At 38.4% G+C, this 16,591-nt stretch overlaps 1 protein-coding gene across 3 annotated transcripts in view; it reads left to right on the forward strand.

The window, feature by feature from the left end:
- The window catches only part of SLC36A4 (solute carrier family 36 member 4), a 123,998-nt gene extending 108,332 nt beyond the window's left edge, over positions 1–15,666 (forward strand). For all 3 annotated transcript variants that reach the window (XM_076328317.1, XM_076328318.1, XM_076328319.1), the window contains one exon: positions 13,525–15,666. In XM_076328317.1, coding sequence (XP_076184432.1) covers positions 13,525–13,832 — 308 coding nt within the window. In that variant the 3' untranslated portion in view covers positions 13,833–15,666. The remainder of the gene's footprint in view (positions 1–13,524) is intronic.
- Positions 15,667–16,591: the final 925 nt, after the last annotated feature.

Below are 16,591 nucleotides of genomic sequence, written 5' to 3' on the forward strand. Positions count from 1 at the left end.
GTGTTTTATACAGCTGTGGGAAGATGACATTCTAAGAAGAAAAGGGGGATAATAAGGTGATTAACTAGTTGAACCTGAGCTCAAAGTACCATGTTGTGTCTGAGGAAAGGACATAGTACTAATGGTTTTTGGGCAGAGCAGTGTCATATATTAATAACAATATACAACAAAAAAGATGATGGAAAGTATGCTTGATCAAAGGAGGATTACAAAGTACTATTTATACCCAAGAAATAGTTAAGTGACTTCTGATAGTGGATAGAGCTTTAATCGTCAAAAACGGATAGCAAAGGTTACTTGTCTGGAAGCTGACATCACACAAATTCATATTACAGTATTGGCAAGCGCAAACTTCCAGTGGTGAGGGCACTTGGCCACAGAGGTAGCTCACCTATGGAGGTAGGGTATCTTCTTGGTAAGGACGGTATTCGGTTCTATAAGGGACTCTTAAGTTTTAGGTGACCAAGTGGAGGCACATACACTTACGATGTTGTATAAATAGATGTGTAGTGTAATTTCATTTGCGTGGCATCTGTCAGTGAAATGTCAATGACTAACATGTAGCCTAGGACATCAGGAGACTCAGCTGGGGAGCAGTTTTGATCTTATACCCTTTGTGTTTCACATTTTCTCTGACACAGGTTTAAAAAGACGGCAAGTGATACTTACTTCCCAGTCTGTTCTCTGGCCTGATGCTTGGCACTGTCCTGGGAAATGGGCTGGCAAACTTGACTTCTCTGAGATGTGGGTATTGCGCTGGACTCAGCACTACAGGAAAATACTAAGCACCATCAAAATAGATCTTTGTTTCAGGGTCTGGAAGGGGTATAAAAATGGAGATGATGAAATTCAGGATCCCAAAGAGACTCATGTGAGAAGCGAGGTTTTAGGTGCTCAAGTTAGTTACTGTGATAGCACCTGTGCATGTGTGTAGCAGAAAACCAGCTCCTTTTTTGGGCCTTTGTCCCAGATGGCCAGGGTTTCACAGAGAGTGATGCTATTCCTTGGTATCACCATCACATAGGTAGTGCTAATCGAAAGACAATTGGTGGTTTTCAGGGACTGCCTGAATTGGCTTATGTTCTTCAGGGGGATGGGGTTTTCTCATAAACCCTTTTCTTCTGCAGTACTGAACCACAGTATTTTTTTCCTAAGTTCAAGGGAGAATATTCTGTGAAAACTGTATCTAATACGAGCCACGCTGAAACAGGTAAATTGAAGCCAATGCCTATGTTCTGTGTCTCCTTTCACACGTCCTTTTATGTTGACATTGAACTTTGGGGTAACAGAGTAGTTTATATCATATTATCTTTAATTGTTTATTGTTTAATTATGCTGCTAAGTAAAAACTTAATACCTAATTTAAAGTTTATTTAATGACCTTTATCTGAAATCTTACCGTTTTTAGACACTTTTTTTTGAGAACGAAAGGGAGATTGAGTTTAAACATTTACTCAACAGTTACTGTTGGGGAAAAAAAAGTTGGGTTTTTTTCCTGTGGAAAGTTAGATAATGATTATCTAGAGAGCTGTAGGATAGACATCAGCACCACACTTCACACTCACCTCAGATGGGCTGTAACTGAAAGCATACTTATTTGACTTGCCAGGTTTCTGCATCTTTATTTGGAACACTACCAGCAGGCACCATTTTTACTCTGGGTAACTGAAACTTTCAAGGATGTTGGCAGCGGTGGTTGTAATGCCTGCTAGTTAAAAAATGGCATTATAGTACAGTAATATCTTGTGCTTGATATTTAGTATTGCCTTTTATCCTGTGGGAGTCCATACTGCTTTGTAAAGTATATTTACACATAATCGTTTCACTGTCCACTTAAAAGCATTACCAAAGGATTATGGTAGAGTTTGGTATAGGAGGAAAACCATCCCTAAAACAGAATGCAAAGCATTTGAGGATTGCCAAAAAAAGGTGATCACATAACACTAGCTCAGTTCTTTATTTACCATTTATTCTGTAGGCCCATGGACAATTAAGAGTAATACTCTTTGATATCAGAGTTCCAGTGTAAATATTAAAGCTCTAACAGCTACTGCAATGATACTAAAGTTTATTATTTTCATATTGTTTTTATCTATCACTGTCAAAGAGCCTTATAAAGGAACTCGCTATTATTGTTGCCATGTTGCAGATAAGGAAGCCGAGGCATGGGGAGGGGAAGTGATAATGCCCAAAGCTACTAAACGGACCAGTGCAAGTCAAACACGCTGAAAACAGGTTTCCTATGCACAAATTAAAAGCTTTATTTCTAAGGATACAGTGCTTTCCCTTTGCTTATGGAGAGAGATCTAAAATTACAGGACCTACAATCCCAAACATTACAACCATGGGGGATTTGTAAGCTGTTTGAGAGATCATCTTGTGCTGGTACTTTTACAGTGTTGAAAATCACTTTCATTGACCATTTATTTAGACCAGCTGCACTGCTTGTCTCCTGATAGACTTTGAAAATGTTAATTTTCCAGTTTGTAGTCCATCCAGATGCTTTCTGTTTCTTTGCTGTTTTTCCTTCTCAGATAAGTGCTTGTTTGTTGCACTGCTTTTTCTGAGCAACCTACATCCTCTGACTACATCCTATGCAGATCTGTCAAATCACTGGCTTTTATGAGTACTGTTTTTAAGGGAAAATTTCTTGACATGAAGACTGCCTGCTGTTTTATGTTGACCATTATAGGGCAGGAAACTAAACTGCTTCATTCTTAAGTAAAAAGCTGATTTGAAATGTAACTTTAAGTTTGCTAAACTTGGGAACAGTAGAAAACACATTTATTTCAGAAAACTGCTTTCTCAGAAGTCATAATGAGACTTTGACAGCTAGATCATTTGTAATTTGATAACACACACAGGTTTTAAAATGTTTTCTTTCCTTTAGAAATGTCAAAATGGAGCTGTGTTTTAAAAACCCTGCAGAAAATCTGAGAATTCCTCTGGCAAAACTTTAGTGAATCAGCAATTTAGGGATCTTTAAAAAAAAAAAAAAAAGACACAGCTTGAATAATCTTATGACTCAGGAATAAAATTAAATTTTTGGCAAACTTCTTTGGGTGATTTAATTAACAGTTTAGAAAAAAAAAGAATTGAAAGGTAATTTTGTAGGTGACAACTATAAACTCAGTGTTTGGGACACTCAAAGTGGGATTTAAACCTCAGCTCCTTGAGGAGAGCACCGAACCTGAGTCCCCCTATTCCCATGTAACCTCTGTAAGCATTAGGTTATTATTTTCCCTCTCCCATCAAATTGAAAAGATGATGGTGAGCTCTTTGAAAGTTATAGCTAAAGGATAGTATATAGTGGTACAGGCTTATGATATGCAATCACATATTTATGTTGGGTATTGATTTACTTGGGTCACAAAAAATTAAGAGTGAATGCTAAGGAGGGTGACCCCTTCTCTTGGGCATGCATAACGTTCCAGACATCTGGCAAAGAGTGACCTGCGCAGTAAGCCCCAGCCTGCAGCGAGCACAGCTGACTTGACTCTAGGAGAGGACGGTGCTTCAGACACATGCTGCGCCTGAATTTCCCCATGCTGAGCTGTAGGCAGCTATGCATTTGGCAGTCAAGTTTTCCTTCATGGTGAAGCAAGCTGCTCTCTCCAAACTTCACTTTGCAAGGTGAAATGCCAACAAATTAAGATTGAAAACATCTGCAGATGACTGCATTTTTTGATTGATTTGGACTGCAGGCCATAATTCAGTACTTAATCTGCCTAAGCCTGTCAACACAGGGAGCTGAACCTCAACTAGCTACTGCACGTGATTCTCTCTGGAAAGCCAAGGCACTTGGCAGCTTGTTTTTTCTGTATCATCAATCAACACAGCAGGCTTTAACTAACTCATGCCTGTGACACCAGCTGTTGCAAAGCATTATTTTGGAAATGCATTGGTCATGCCACTGCAGTGTGATTGTTGTCTTTTTGTGGGCATTATTTTTTAATTTACTTTTGATATGTTGCAGTAAATCCACAAGTTATTTATTAGCATGTCAGTAATAATATAGTATGTGTCATATGCAATAGGTACTGATCATACCAAAAACCTCTGCATTTTCACAGCCCAAAATAAGCAGGCCAATTCAGATACTTAAAAACTACATGAGAATCCAAGCATTTGCTTTTTATGAAAAACTTTTAACATTGTGTGAAATCAGAGTGCAGCTTCCCATTTCAAAGTGGCTAAAATTTCTCTGGGGACTAAAGTATTTAGTTTGTAAGCTACTTAGCACTGCTGCTATTTAAATAATATGACGTATCATCTGAAGTTACAAATAAGCAAGAATGAGTATCTCTTTTAGCCATTTTACTTAAGAAATAAAAAAAACCCTGTGAAGTATCACTGTTAAAATATAAATTTTAATCCAGCTTTGAATCGTGATTAAAAATCAATGATTTAAATTAATTCAGACTTAAATATGATGTCAGCCCACTTTCAGCACTGTTACTTTGTGCTACAGGGACGTTTTTGTGACTAATTAGGATTGTAGTGAGCACGTTATCATTTTCTAGGCTTAAAGAACATAATTCGTGTCATCTTAAGTGATCATTTCATGTTTTTATCAGTTACAGGAAGCTTTTACTTTCCCTACTAGCTGTAGGATTTTTACCAGCCTGCAGGTAGAGTATAGACCCATTGACCACTATTCTTTTGTCCAATGAGTTTTTTACCCATCTAGTTTCCCTCCATCCAGATACAAGAATATTGTGGGAGTGTCAAAGACCTTTCTAAAGTTGAGGTAAATGACATCTACTGCTCTCCCCTCATCCATAAATCCAGTCGTTGTATCAGAGAAGGTAATCAGGATGGTCAGGCATGATTTACCCTAGATAAAGTACGTTTTCTGTTCCCAGTCACCTTTTTCTCCTTCATGTGCCCAGAAATGTGCTCCAAGATTACTTGCTCCATGATTTTTCCAGAGACCAAAGTGAAGCTGACTTGCCTATTCCCCTGGATTATTCTTTTGGCCTTTCTTGATGACATTTACTTTCCCCCAGTTACCAGGGATCTCCCCCAATTTCCATGACCTTTCAAAGACAATATAGAGTGGTGTTAGAAGGACATTGGCCAGTTCTCTTCAATACTCTTGGATGCAACCCATCATGTCCGGTATACCTTTATGGTTTCAGTTCTCTCAAGTAATCCCTGATTCAGTCCTCATCCACTGATGGCAGTTCTTCTTGTTGACCTCTTTCACTGATCACAGGGGCTGGGAGACTGACTGAGGCAAAGGCAACACTGAGTACCTCAGCCTTACCTGTGTGTACGGTCACTAAATCCCACACCCCATTCAGCAGCAGGCTTACACTCTCCTTCTTCAGACTTTTATTACCAACGTGGTTGTAAAAGCTCTTCTTATTGCCCTTGGCATCCCTTGAACGTCTCGGCTTCAGTTGAGTTTCAGCTTTCCTGAGACCATCCAGGCATGTCTATGTGATGTTTCTAAATTTATCCTTTGTAGCTTGTCCCTGCTTCCATCTCCTATATGCTGTCTTTTTAGTCATGAGTTCCCTCCTTAGGCAAGCTGGTCTCCTGATAAGTCTTCTTGTTTGGAAATGTGCAAGTTAATGTGTTCCTGCTGATGGAAGCTGTAGCACATACAACACCCCCAAACACAGGTTAGAGACTCTTAGCTCAGAAGTTTTATTACAGTTATCCAGAACAGAATCTCCTTGTTCTGTAATTTATTTAATACTTGGGGGGAGGAGGAAGAGCTAACTTAATCTGTTATTTAATAAAGTTTTTAGTCCTTAGGTGGTAATTAGAGAAGATAATTTATCTGGAACAGCTGTTATGATTTTTGGGATCCTGATGGATTCTATTTTGACAAAAGGTTTCCACAGTAACAGATATATTTTTTGTCATCTTAATCAGCTATTCCTTTAATAATCTTTAATAAAGAAATGTAAAATTTGATTCTTAAGTAGAACAAGAAGGATAAAAATAAGTAATTTTAACTCTTCTTAAAGGTGTCTTTGGCAGTGTTTCTCCTTCATATGTACATGTTTAGTATTTATGGAGCAAAGTATGGTAGCTTAAGATTAAAGGTAAGTGTGTTCAATTTCATCTTAATTACATTATTTTTTGCTCACTTTGTGTAGTAATCAAAAGGTATATAATGAAATTTTTATTTTCAAGGGTGAGGGCAAGACAAACTTTTTTATATGAAATTATTTTAACTTACTATTGCCTAAGTCTTGCTTTTGTTATGAGACAGCAAAGTAGCCATGGATCACTGCCTGCTTTCCTGTGACATAGCTTTATATGCATAGTGCATCCAAGAGAAAGATTGGGGAGTATGGAGTGATGACGGTGAGTGGAGGGAAATACGACTTTCCAGCAGCATCAGAAGCAGCATGGCTGGCTCTTCAGGGCTTAGCCGCGGCTCTCAACTCTTTTCTTCACCTCTGCTCTCCATAGCAAAAACAGTCTTGTCCTTGGATAAGCAAACGTTAATGTTTGCTTGCACTGTTGGGAGCCTTTCAGCTGTCTCAGAGTCGCAATTTGTTTTAAGAGACTGAGACAAAGAGGACAGAATTTTAATTGCAGACTCATATCTGGTGGGTCCATAGAATCAGATGTCTGAAGGAAAGTGATTGGCAGTGGGAACAGTGTCAGTACTGTAATGGTATAGGATCGTCCATTTAGAGCTCAATATTAATGAGTTTTGCTGCGTGCTTTACATTCATTTGCTGAATCTAGCTGCATATAGCAGTTGTTTACATTATTTCACTGAAGTATGTCTAAAAAGATTTGTATGATAAAGTATTGGTAGCAAAGCTCAAATAAATTTACTGCAGAGACAAATGAATAAATACAATGTTTCAAATGTAATAGTAACCAGATGTCATTTGTGAGCCCATGGATTGTAGTTAATTAAATGGTGAAATACATCTGCACATAATCCAGCGTGTGCTGCACCTGTGCTTGGTGGTTTTATGAAGATCACTTGGTGTTGCAGCTCCGGGCAACCTGCAGCATGAGGAGCTTCCTTGGTGTCTCGCTGCCTGGTTTGCTTTATATGTTGCCATCCAAGAGGGGTGCTTAGTAAAAAGACATTAATTCTGAAGACCTGATGAGGGGCAGACAGAACAGGGCGAGGAGGCCAAGCAGTTTATGAACTACCGCTTTGACATTTAGCAGAGTGAACAAGTCACTCTGAGTGTTCCCGAGGAGGTGCATAGGGGGAAGAATTGCCTTATAGCTGCGTCACTGCTACTCTGCCCTTGTCCCTGTAAATCTATACCTGCTCACACAGGCTCCTCCTGCATGACATTATTGTGACACCAAATTCTGCTTAAAATGGGTGCAGATCCTGGAAACTGAAGTCTGAATGAATTACACTACCTGAATTTTGGGGTTGTAAAAAGCACAGACAACTAGGGTGGAGAGATTTTATTAGTTCCCTCCCATGGAGGGAACACTGTCCTGGAGAGGGGCTCTCGTACCAGTGGTACATGCCAGTCTTAGCTTGGGTATAGGTATTTTAGGTAATCTGGTAAAAAAAGTGTGGACTCGATGCCTCTGTTAAGTCGCTGTTTGGTCTGATGTCATTCTTTATGCTTCTTTGTGCATAAGGAATAAAAAGAATATAAATATAAAGCCTTTTGTAAACAGCTTTGAAACCTCTGATGCAAAGTGCTGTAAAAAATGAATTTACTTACACGTCTTTGAGAAACTGATGTGGAGGGCTCTGGAGAAGGGATGGATCTGCCCATTCCGTGAACGGGTTATTAGGGCTCTGCTGTGTGTTGGGACAGTGTCCTTGATTACCTCTCATTGTGAAGGGTAACGTTATTTAAACCATCTTCTCTTGTGTGTGTCTAGTCTTTCCTACTAACATAGGACAAAGCAATCATAAACAGTGAGTTGTGGTGTGAGGGCAAGTGATGTGAAGTACTTTCTGTCTCTGCATACTGTATGTTGCAGGAAGATAATGATGAAAGAGTGTTTCATTCCAAAGGGAATAAAGCCAAACCGTATGATGTGTGTGGTTGTCCTGCGTTTAAGCTGTATCTCTTTTTCTTTCCAGTGTGAAAGTAGAATTTGTCATCTTGTAGTATAACTGCAATTTATCTTCTGCTTTGTTCCTTTTTCTGTTTGGTTTTGGTTTTGAGATTGAGCTGGTATTTAAAAGCATGCTTTTTAAGAAATTGGGTTAAGGAAATAATTTTTGGTGAAGACTGAATCTAAATAATTTTTAAAGAAATTATCTTCTGTATGTATCTTATAGTCTTCTGATGTCTCAAAGAACGGCTAAAACAAACACCACCTCAAACCCTATGTTAGTTAGCATTTTTAGCCAGAAAAAATAATTTTCTAATTCACAATTATGTAATATCAGGATCTTTATCTAAAATCCTTTTTTTTAAACTGCATCCATCAATATGTAGATTTCTTTCTACCTGTGTGCAAAGCTCTATACATTATTTGCAAATGCTCTTAAGTGATTATTTGCATTACTTTATCTTCAGATTAATAACAGCTTTCTACTTGGTCTCGTATTCCTTTGTACACACGTATCAAAACACAGTTTAGTTTCCACTGTGGAACTCTCAGGGAAGGCATTCTTTTTTGTTATTTATTTAAATGAACCTCTTTTTCTTGAAATATTAAGTTCTGTTAGAGTTTGTAACTTATTTTTAAAATGTGAATTGTTTTAATTGTGACATAGTATGTTACTGTTTTATAAAAGAGAGAGAAATGTTTTATTGTGGTTCTCTAAATAAGTCTGCAATGTCCAGCTGATGTCCGAGGGGTAGCACGCACTGTTTTGCCTGCCTTCAAGCCAAGGTGGAAGATACAACTCATGTACAGAGCATGGAAATACATTTGCACAGAAAACACAACACAGATCCCCTGGTCAAATGACCACTTGAGAAGATGTAGATATCCTGACTTTCTAGTTGTCCAGCCTGCACATGTAAACTCCTTGCAGCCAAACCTGCTAAGCTTTCTGGGGTAGTCCATAGCAGAGAAATGGTTTTCTCTTTTCTTAGGAGGTAAAGGAAGAAAACTTGGGCAATGTGGAGGAGAGTGTTGTGGAAAAGGAGGAGTGAGTCGGAAGAAAATATGAAGGTGCTGCATTAGGGAAGGGGATCCAGGAAACAATGCAGTAAGGTGAAGGGAAGAAGAGGATTCCAGTTTTACTGGCTAAGCACTACTACGGTAAGGAAAGATGGGCAGAGAGCACAGCCTGGGATATTAGAATAGGAAGGAGGATTCAGGCTGATATTTTGAAGTGCCATTTTGCCTATAGCCACAATTCTTTGGCAAACATTTAATTGTAGGCATTTTTTCTTCCTGGAAGGGACTCTTTCTTTGCCATATTGTAGGCATCTGAAGGCATGTTAAAAATATGATTTTGTTTTGTGCTTTTGGAAAGTTGTATGTATGTCAAACACCCATCTTTAATACATCAATGCTCCAGTCTTCTGATTTAGTCCTGGAAAAGTGGTACAAATAGAGAGTAAGTTTGGGGTGTGCTGACTTCCTGCAGAACAGGGACCTCTTCAGCACTATCACTGCCTTTGAAGAAAACTGGTTGTATATCGCTTGAGACAATTATTTTGCTCTTGAACTGTGTGAAGTTCCCACTCCCTAGTAGTATCCAACATTTCTCATACTTAAGAAGCCCTCAGTCTTTTTGACCATGTATATTTATAACATCTGCTGTTAGGACAATTTGCTTGGGCCATACTACTGATCTGGTAACGTATGTATTACTTCTTTTCTTTGGATGCACATGTATAAATACCGCTGACCTGGTTTTTGTCAGAAATATTAAACAGTTTTATTATTGGGCTACAGGAAAACTTAGTAGAAATTATCAGTATTATTAGCCTTTTAAATTTCAAAATTGCTTTCTTGCTTCCTATAAGATGCTTATAAATAAATTAAGTCCTACTAGAAACATGGAAAAAAATGCTTATAAGTGAGCTGTATCATTAAAATCTCCTGATGAAGTTGCAATATGTTTTGCTTTTAATCTGTGTATGGACAGGACCAAAATTATAGTTCAATCTTTACTTAGATCCATAGATCCTAATTACAGCAGTACCCATCTTGCTCAAGGATTTAGTGTGGCATATGCATTACTTTTTGATAGAAATAAAGTAGCTTAATATTTTATTACTAGAGGAAGTATTGGAATATGGTAAGCACATATTTGACTTAATCTGCAGTTAGAATGCACTTAGGTTGGGAGTAGTAAAGAGATGGCAAAACCTTTTTTTCCCAGTGGTCTCATTGAGATTATCTCAGCAAGCAAGTCTGGCTAGTAATGTGCTGATTCTGTAACAAGGAGAGAAAGTTGTAAAAGAAGCAGCACTATAATATAAACAGAGTAAAATTAAGCGTATCTTTCCACGGGGATGATACGTCCCTTAAGAAAATAGAGACATTCTACTATAGTGTTCCGCCCCCAGAAAAGCCCCAGCTGACACTGCATGGCTGAGACAGGCTGGAGAATCCATTATTACTGTTTTTTGAGATTAAACTGCAGAATTAAGGTAGAATTAATATGTTGCAATCTCTCCTTATCTCTGCAGGATGCTCTTTGTTCATATTGCTCTTGCTGTTTCATTCAAGGCTGAAGACAATTTAAGTGTTGGCCAAAAATAAGTGTCATATTAACATTGTAGGACTTACTTCTTCAGTTGAGATTCCCAGAGCTTCCAAACCAGAAAGTTTCATGACTGTTGATAAAAGTTCAGAATTTCTTCTTGATGTTATATTTTTAAAACGTATGCATGGCTGGGAAAATTAGGCTCCCTGCCTGTAGGAACGCCCCTTGTTTACTTCTCCTGGAAACTGGTTCCCTTTCTTAACTCTTGAGGACATTCTTTGGTAGGTAATAAAATGAGTTGTATTTCTCTTGGGTTGTTAGAGAATAAATAAGGCACTAATTAAAACCTTGAAACATATTTCCAAACTTCTCCCACAGCAATATCCAGATTCATACAAATTTGTATGAGCCAGAAAAACGTTTGATGAGATCCAACTCAACACACAGCATTTTGCTTCTCTGTAACCTGAAGCAATTATAAACTGTAGCTATTTTTTCCAATTAAAAAAATATGAAAAATATTCTCATTATTTGTAATAAAGCAGAACTTTTCAAATAAAACTATGAACTATAAATTAATGAGTACCTTCTAAATTGTGGACACATGTAGAATTGAAAGAGGTCTATTACAGAAGTTGAAAATCTATATTTAATGAATACACCCACTACATCTATTAAATTGGCAAGATAATAAATGTGCAGCTCTCTCTTTTGCTTCAGAAGAACACATTCAACATATTCACTAGCTGAAAGTTTTACCAGTCATTGCAAATATACTTCATCTGCACTTTTCAATTACTTAACGGATTGTGCACTGCTGTGCAAGTATCAAGCAAGCTTGCCAGTCAGTCTGGTCTGAGCACTCATCCTATATTGCTTGGGCACTCCTGGTGCCTACTTTTATGGCTTGAGTGGAGTTATGGCTACAAAAGTGATAGAAATGGGTACTTTGTGTCTTTTATTAACTTTGGCATAATTGCTTTCTCATTCCATTTAGCTTTGTCCTAGATAATGCATAAGCATGCGGCATTTCCAGTCTTTAAATGTCATATTCATGCAATGGGAGAAACAGTTTGTTTGGCATTGAGTAGGTCCATCATAACAGTGGGATAAAAAACTTGGCTCATCTATTTTTGAGTGTCAGGGTGTTCCTAAGGTTTCCTGAAGGACACTGTCTCTGCCCAAGCTTCCTTTGGCCACATGGTGCCTCTCATATATCTGTAGAATCACAAAGTGTTAAACTATAGTCATGGTAAGCAAGAACAAGTTAATTGATTTTTCTTGGCAGATCTGTGCATGATATGCTTCTTTCAAATAGGATGGGCTGGAGAATCCTTTATCCCTCTGTTGGCTTATACCTTCAGTCTTACCTCCTTTTTGCACGGATCTCTGTAGTTAGGGGTTTTATTAAAATGTGTAGTGAATGGTTACCTGGTAGCAGCAGATAACTGTTGTGTTCTGCAAGTGAATCTTGAGTGTGTTTGCCAGTGCAGATTTCCTCAAGTTAAATATTCTCAATGGAGAGCATCAGCACTAACATAACTTGAGTATGTTGCCTTTCATAATCAGATGTTGTTAGAATCCGAGGCAGCTGGTGGCATTCAGCCCACAGCAAAGACGCTCTGCAAATAGAAAGCTCATCTTGAGAAATGATAAAGCTGATACACACCTTCTGGTTTTCATCCTCACGTGTTATGTGAGGATTTCATTCTTGCTTGTTCCATTTGTTTATTGCCATAAACATTGTTTACATAATATTTGGTTGTGGAGGAGTTGCTATAAAGCCAAACATGCTTTTATTATGGCTTAAGAATTAAGAAGGGAGGTATGGGAGAACCAAAACATACTATGTGGTATATTTGATTTGCTGGTGGCTTTTACGCCAGTTTTCCCCATTCCCTTTCTTCCTTGTCTTGATGAGAAGTGATAGAAAATGGCAATCAGGCAGATGCTGTGGATGTTTACGATAATGTCTGACAGCTAGAAGGCGATATATTCATGGAAGGGAAAAAAGACAGACATTTCCGCCGCATACAGGGAATCGTATAGAGGCCTGTGCTCAGCTGACCTTTGAAAGCTGTTTTCTAATACAGGACTGAAAACATTACATGACAACTGGTGTATCTGAGTTAATGCTAGGGTACCTTGCCTAGGCTTGCCAGCCAAAGGGGTTAAAACCAGAAGCGGTTCTGGTCCAACATGATGGATTCTGTTTCTATGACTGGTATAGTTTCAAGAGGTGAGACCGGCCATGCCGTGCTAAAAGTGGGCCTTGTGTTCAGACTTGTCTCTTGGCAGAGCTAAATTCTCGTTTAGTTCACTGGGCAACTATTTTAGTGGCATTTTACAAATTGAATGCAATTGTATAGACCAAGATTTTTCAAGAGGCAAGTTTGTAGGTAAAAGTGACTTAAATGATTGTGAGACTGCCAAGTGGCCAGCAGGTTTGGTCCATTTTGAATAATTTTATGTCACTTAGATTATTAGTAATGTATAGTAATTAGTAATAATACATTTTTGCCAACTGTCTCCTGGGCAGCATGCAACAGCCCCTTCCCCTGCTCTTCATGAGCTTTATTCTTTCGTCTTAAAAACCCAACAACAACCAAAAAAGTAAAACGTCTCCATACAATTTCATATTTCTCATTTCTCTGTGATTTGCAGGCCAAATTTATTTACCCTGTAAGTACAAGAAAACTTTAACTTGAAGCTCTGCCAGCTCGTGCAGAAATTCAGAATTGAAACTGAGTATCTCACATAAGCATGAAGATGTATCTTACTCACAAATACATGCGTTTATATATCGTACATCACTTGTAGCTGGAAAAATAGTGAATGGTAGAACTTTTTAAAAAGCATGGACCACTAGGTTCTGTGTTTGTCACAGTTTTGTTTTTCATGAGGATGCTGAATCTGAAGCCACTGTTACTCTTCTTGTGTTTTAGGTGCTGTAGCAGTTTTGATCCCTCGCCTAGACCTGGTGATTTCTTTCGTTGGAGCCGTCAGCAGCAGCACTCTAGCACTGATTCTGCCTCCTCTTGTTGAAATCCTCACTTTCTACAAGGAAAACTTAAGTTTATGGATGATATTTAAAGACGTTTTTATAGCTGTCATTGGAGTTGTTGGATTTTTAACAGGGACATATGTGACGGTTGAAGAAATCATTTATCCTGCATCCACAGTTCTAGCTAACGCAACAGAGAGCATCTCTGCAGATTTAAATGCTACAAACTTGGTGGTTGGTTTAAAGTAATAACCAGACACTGTGAACTATTTTGTTCCTTAACAAGAAATCCTAGATGGATGGCAGGCCTACGTGTGGGACAAATTCCATTTCCAAATGAATTTTTGAAAAATAGCATGCAGCCCTTTCTCACTCTGTTGTTTGTTCTTTCCTTCATTCCTTCCCACCTGCTCCCTCAATTAACCCCTTTGCTCTCAACCTCTGCTCATCTAGTGAAAAACTGAATTGATGTCAGGGTTTAAAATATATATATGAATATAGGAAGGAAATATAATTTTAGGTTATTTGCAAGAAAAAAAGAAGAATTTTCATAAGGAAGTCAAGATGCCTTCCTACTCAGAAAAGGTGTATGTAGGCACCAAGTCTAGGCAATACTGTTTTCACTCCAGCTCTGTTGCAAGGGTTGGAGCGGAAGCTCAGTGATGCCTAGACCTTCTCTTGGCTGTCTCTGGCAGGGTGAATTGCACCCCAGTGAACCAGAGACACTATAGTTTTAGAAAAGAGCAGCTGTGTGTTTCATTTCCATTCTGGGGACTTACACGTTTGCCGTGGAAAAGATTTTGGGTAGCTGCAGTTGCCTGGCTCTGGTTCCTGGGAGTTGGTTTGTCTGGAATTAGAGTGCACTGTGCAGAATGACTGTGACTCTTGTTCAGTCTTTTCACATTGGCTCCAAAGGGAGTTTTTCAAGTGATTGGAAGGACCAAGCCCTCCCTGGTTAGTATAGCAGACCACTGCTGGTGGTTGGTTACATGACAGTAAGCATAAAGGCATTTTTTTTTTCATGCCGACTATCTTAACATTTGAGCTGAAGAATGGACAAGACTGTAAGGTAAGGTTTAGAGGTAAAGGCTGGATCTTTTATTGGACCAAAAGATAGCCAGTTAGGAGTGTTCTTGCCAACTTACGTGATCTGTTACTTACTATATGTTCCTATACCATGAGCTGTTCAGCATGGCCAGACCCCTGCTCCAGGGAAACGGCAGCTGTGGTGCTCACTAGAGTCAGGGAGGTCTGACTGTGCAGAGCAGCTTAAAGATTCATTTCTGTATGAGAAAGGAAAGGATGAGACACTACTTTCTAGAATGGCGCTTGTGCCATACTTTCACACGTATAAGCTGTGGGTTATTTGTGAAAGAACTTGTGATTCCACAGCACTGTGAGCTGGGGGGCCACCAGGGATGTCTGCTTTGAAGCCCTTTGTCCCTACAGTGCACCACCTGCCTGCAGGTTGTCTGAAGATGTGGGCTGTCTCGGGACTTGCTTTCAACTACTGGTACTCCTTTTTGGATTTTGAATGAAAAGTTACAGGATGTTGTTTATCAGAGCAATATTACTTTCTTTAATGATGCAAAAACATTCAACACCACAAATGATAAGTAGTTTATTTTTGTACATTTTGGTAACTGTTATCCTGACCCATGTTTTACACCATTTCTTTATCCTTGATTTCAACTATACAAATGTATGAAATGCTGTATTTTTTTTACCTATTGCCAGAAGTCTATAGACTGCCTATCTATATTTCTATTGGAATGTATAATAATTATTTTTGCATTATGTTCCACCTTAAATAGAATCTAACATGCCCTTTACTGCTTTTTGCTTCTTTTGTTCATTTTGGAAGAAAAAAGAACAAGTTGATAAGTTGGTAATTGGGTAGAAATGAGTTTTGTTCAGCAAGCCTGCATGCCGAGTCCCCAGCTGGAATCCTGATTTTCAGGGTTTGTATTTGACTTTCTGGCTCACACTTCATAGATGACTTTCACTCCAAATGCTAAATCTATATTTTTGGTCTTGTTTTCTAAAAACACTCTATATTTTGTACATAATAGAACTGTATTTATCATACTCATTCCTGTTATGAAGAAACTCCTTTTTCTAAGGGATATTTTTAATTATAACATTCCCCCAAGAAATATGGTATGCCAAAACCTCTCTACTGTATTCATACAAATTAAGATAGAAATATATGTAATATTTTGCTTGCTTTCGGTATATTCCTCAGAAGTCTACCATTTGGTAATTACCATTTGGCATTACAGTCCTAAAATAATATAGTGCTAGATATATCTATATTTGTATTTTCTCTTCAGAATATTTCCCCAGTCATCCACCATGTGGTGACTGTATTTGAGCACTTTCATCTCCATGTCGATGAGGGCATTTCTGATAGGGATTCGTTACAGCGTGTAGTTCAAACTGCATGTATTTGTTCAAGCAATAGTTCTGAGCAATGCTCTTATTTTCATTTTAGCGTGGACAAAGTTAAATACTTGGCAGGCCCTTTAAAGGGATGAGTCTCTGCAGGTATGATACTATAGAATTAACCTTTCGTATGAAAGTGCCACAGAGGAGCAAACACAGGTGGTTAGCAGAGAGGCAAAAGGTAACTTCAGCTTTTCATCGTAAAGGTTTTTTTAGTCTTTAAGCTGTTTTAAAAGACATTGAATCTAAGTGTTTCCATCTGTTTCATAACGAACCTTTTGCTTACCTAAACCATACACTACACACTGATAGAATATATTTCTGTGCAGCGTATTTTACTTGACATTAAATACTTTTACATGGAACATTTTTAGTAGGACTGATAGGATTTAAATGAAAGTTGTTTCCCCTGTTAGTTTTGCATCTTTCTACCCATGTATGTTTGGAGAGTAAAGGACTGTCAAGTCCATTCATATCATCTGTTCTGCATCGATTGTGTCCTAGTGAGCAACGCTGAGAAGGTGCTTCTGCCAGGGTGCAGTTTGACCAGTTCAGAGTTTGGT

The sequence above is a fragment of the Aptenodytes patagonicus genome, chromosome 1, assembly GCF_965638725.1.
Source record: "Aptenodytes patagonicus chromosome 1, bAptPat1.pri.cur, whole genome shotgun sequence".
Lineage (NCBI taxonomy): Eukaryota > Metazoa > Chordata > Aves > Sphenisciformes > Spheniscidae > Aptenodytes > Aptenodytes patagonicus.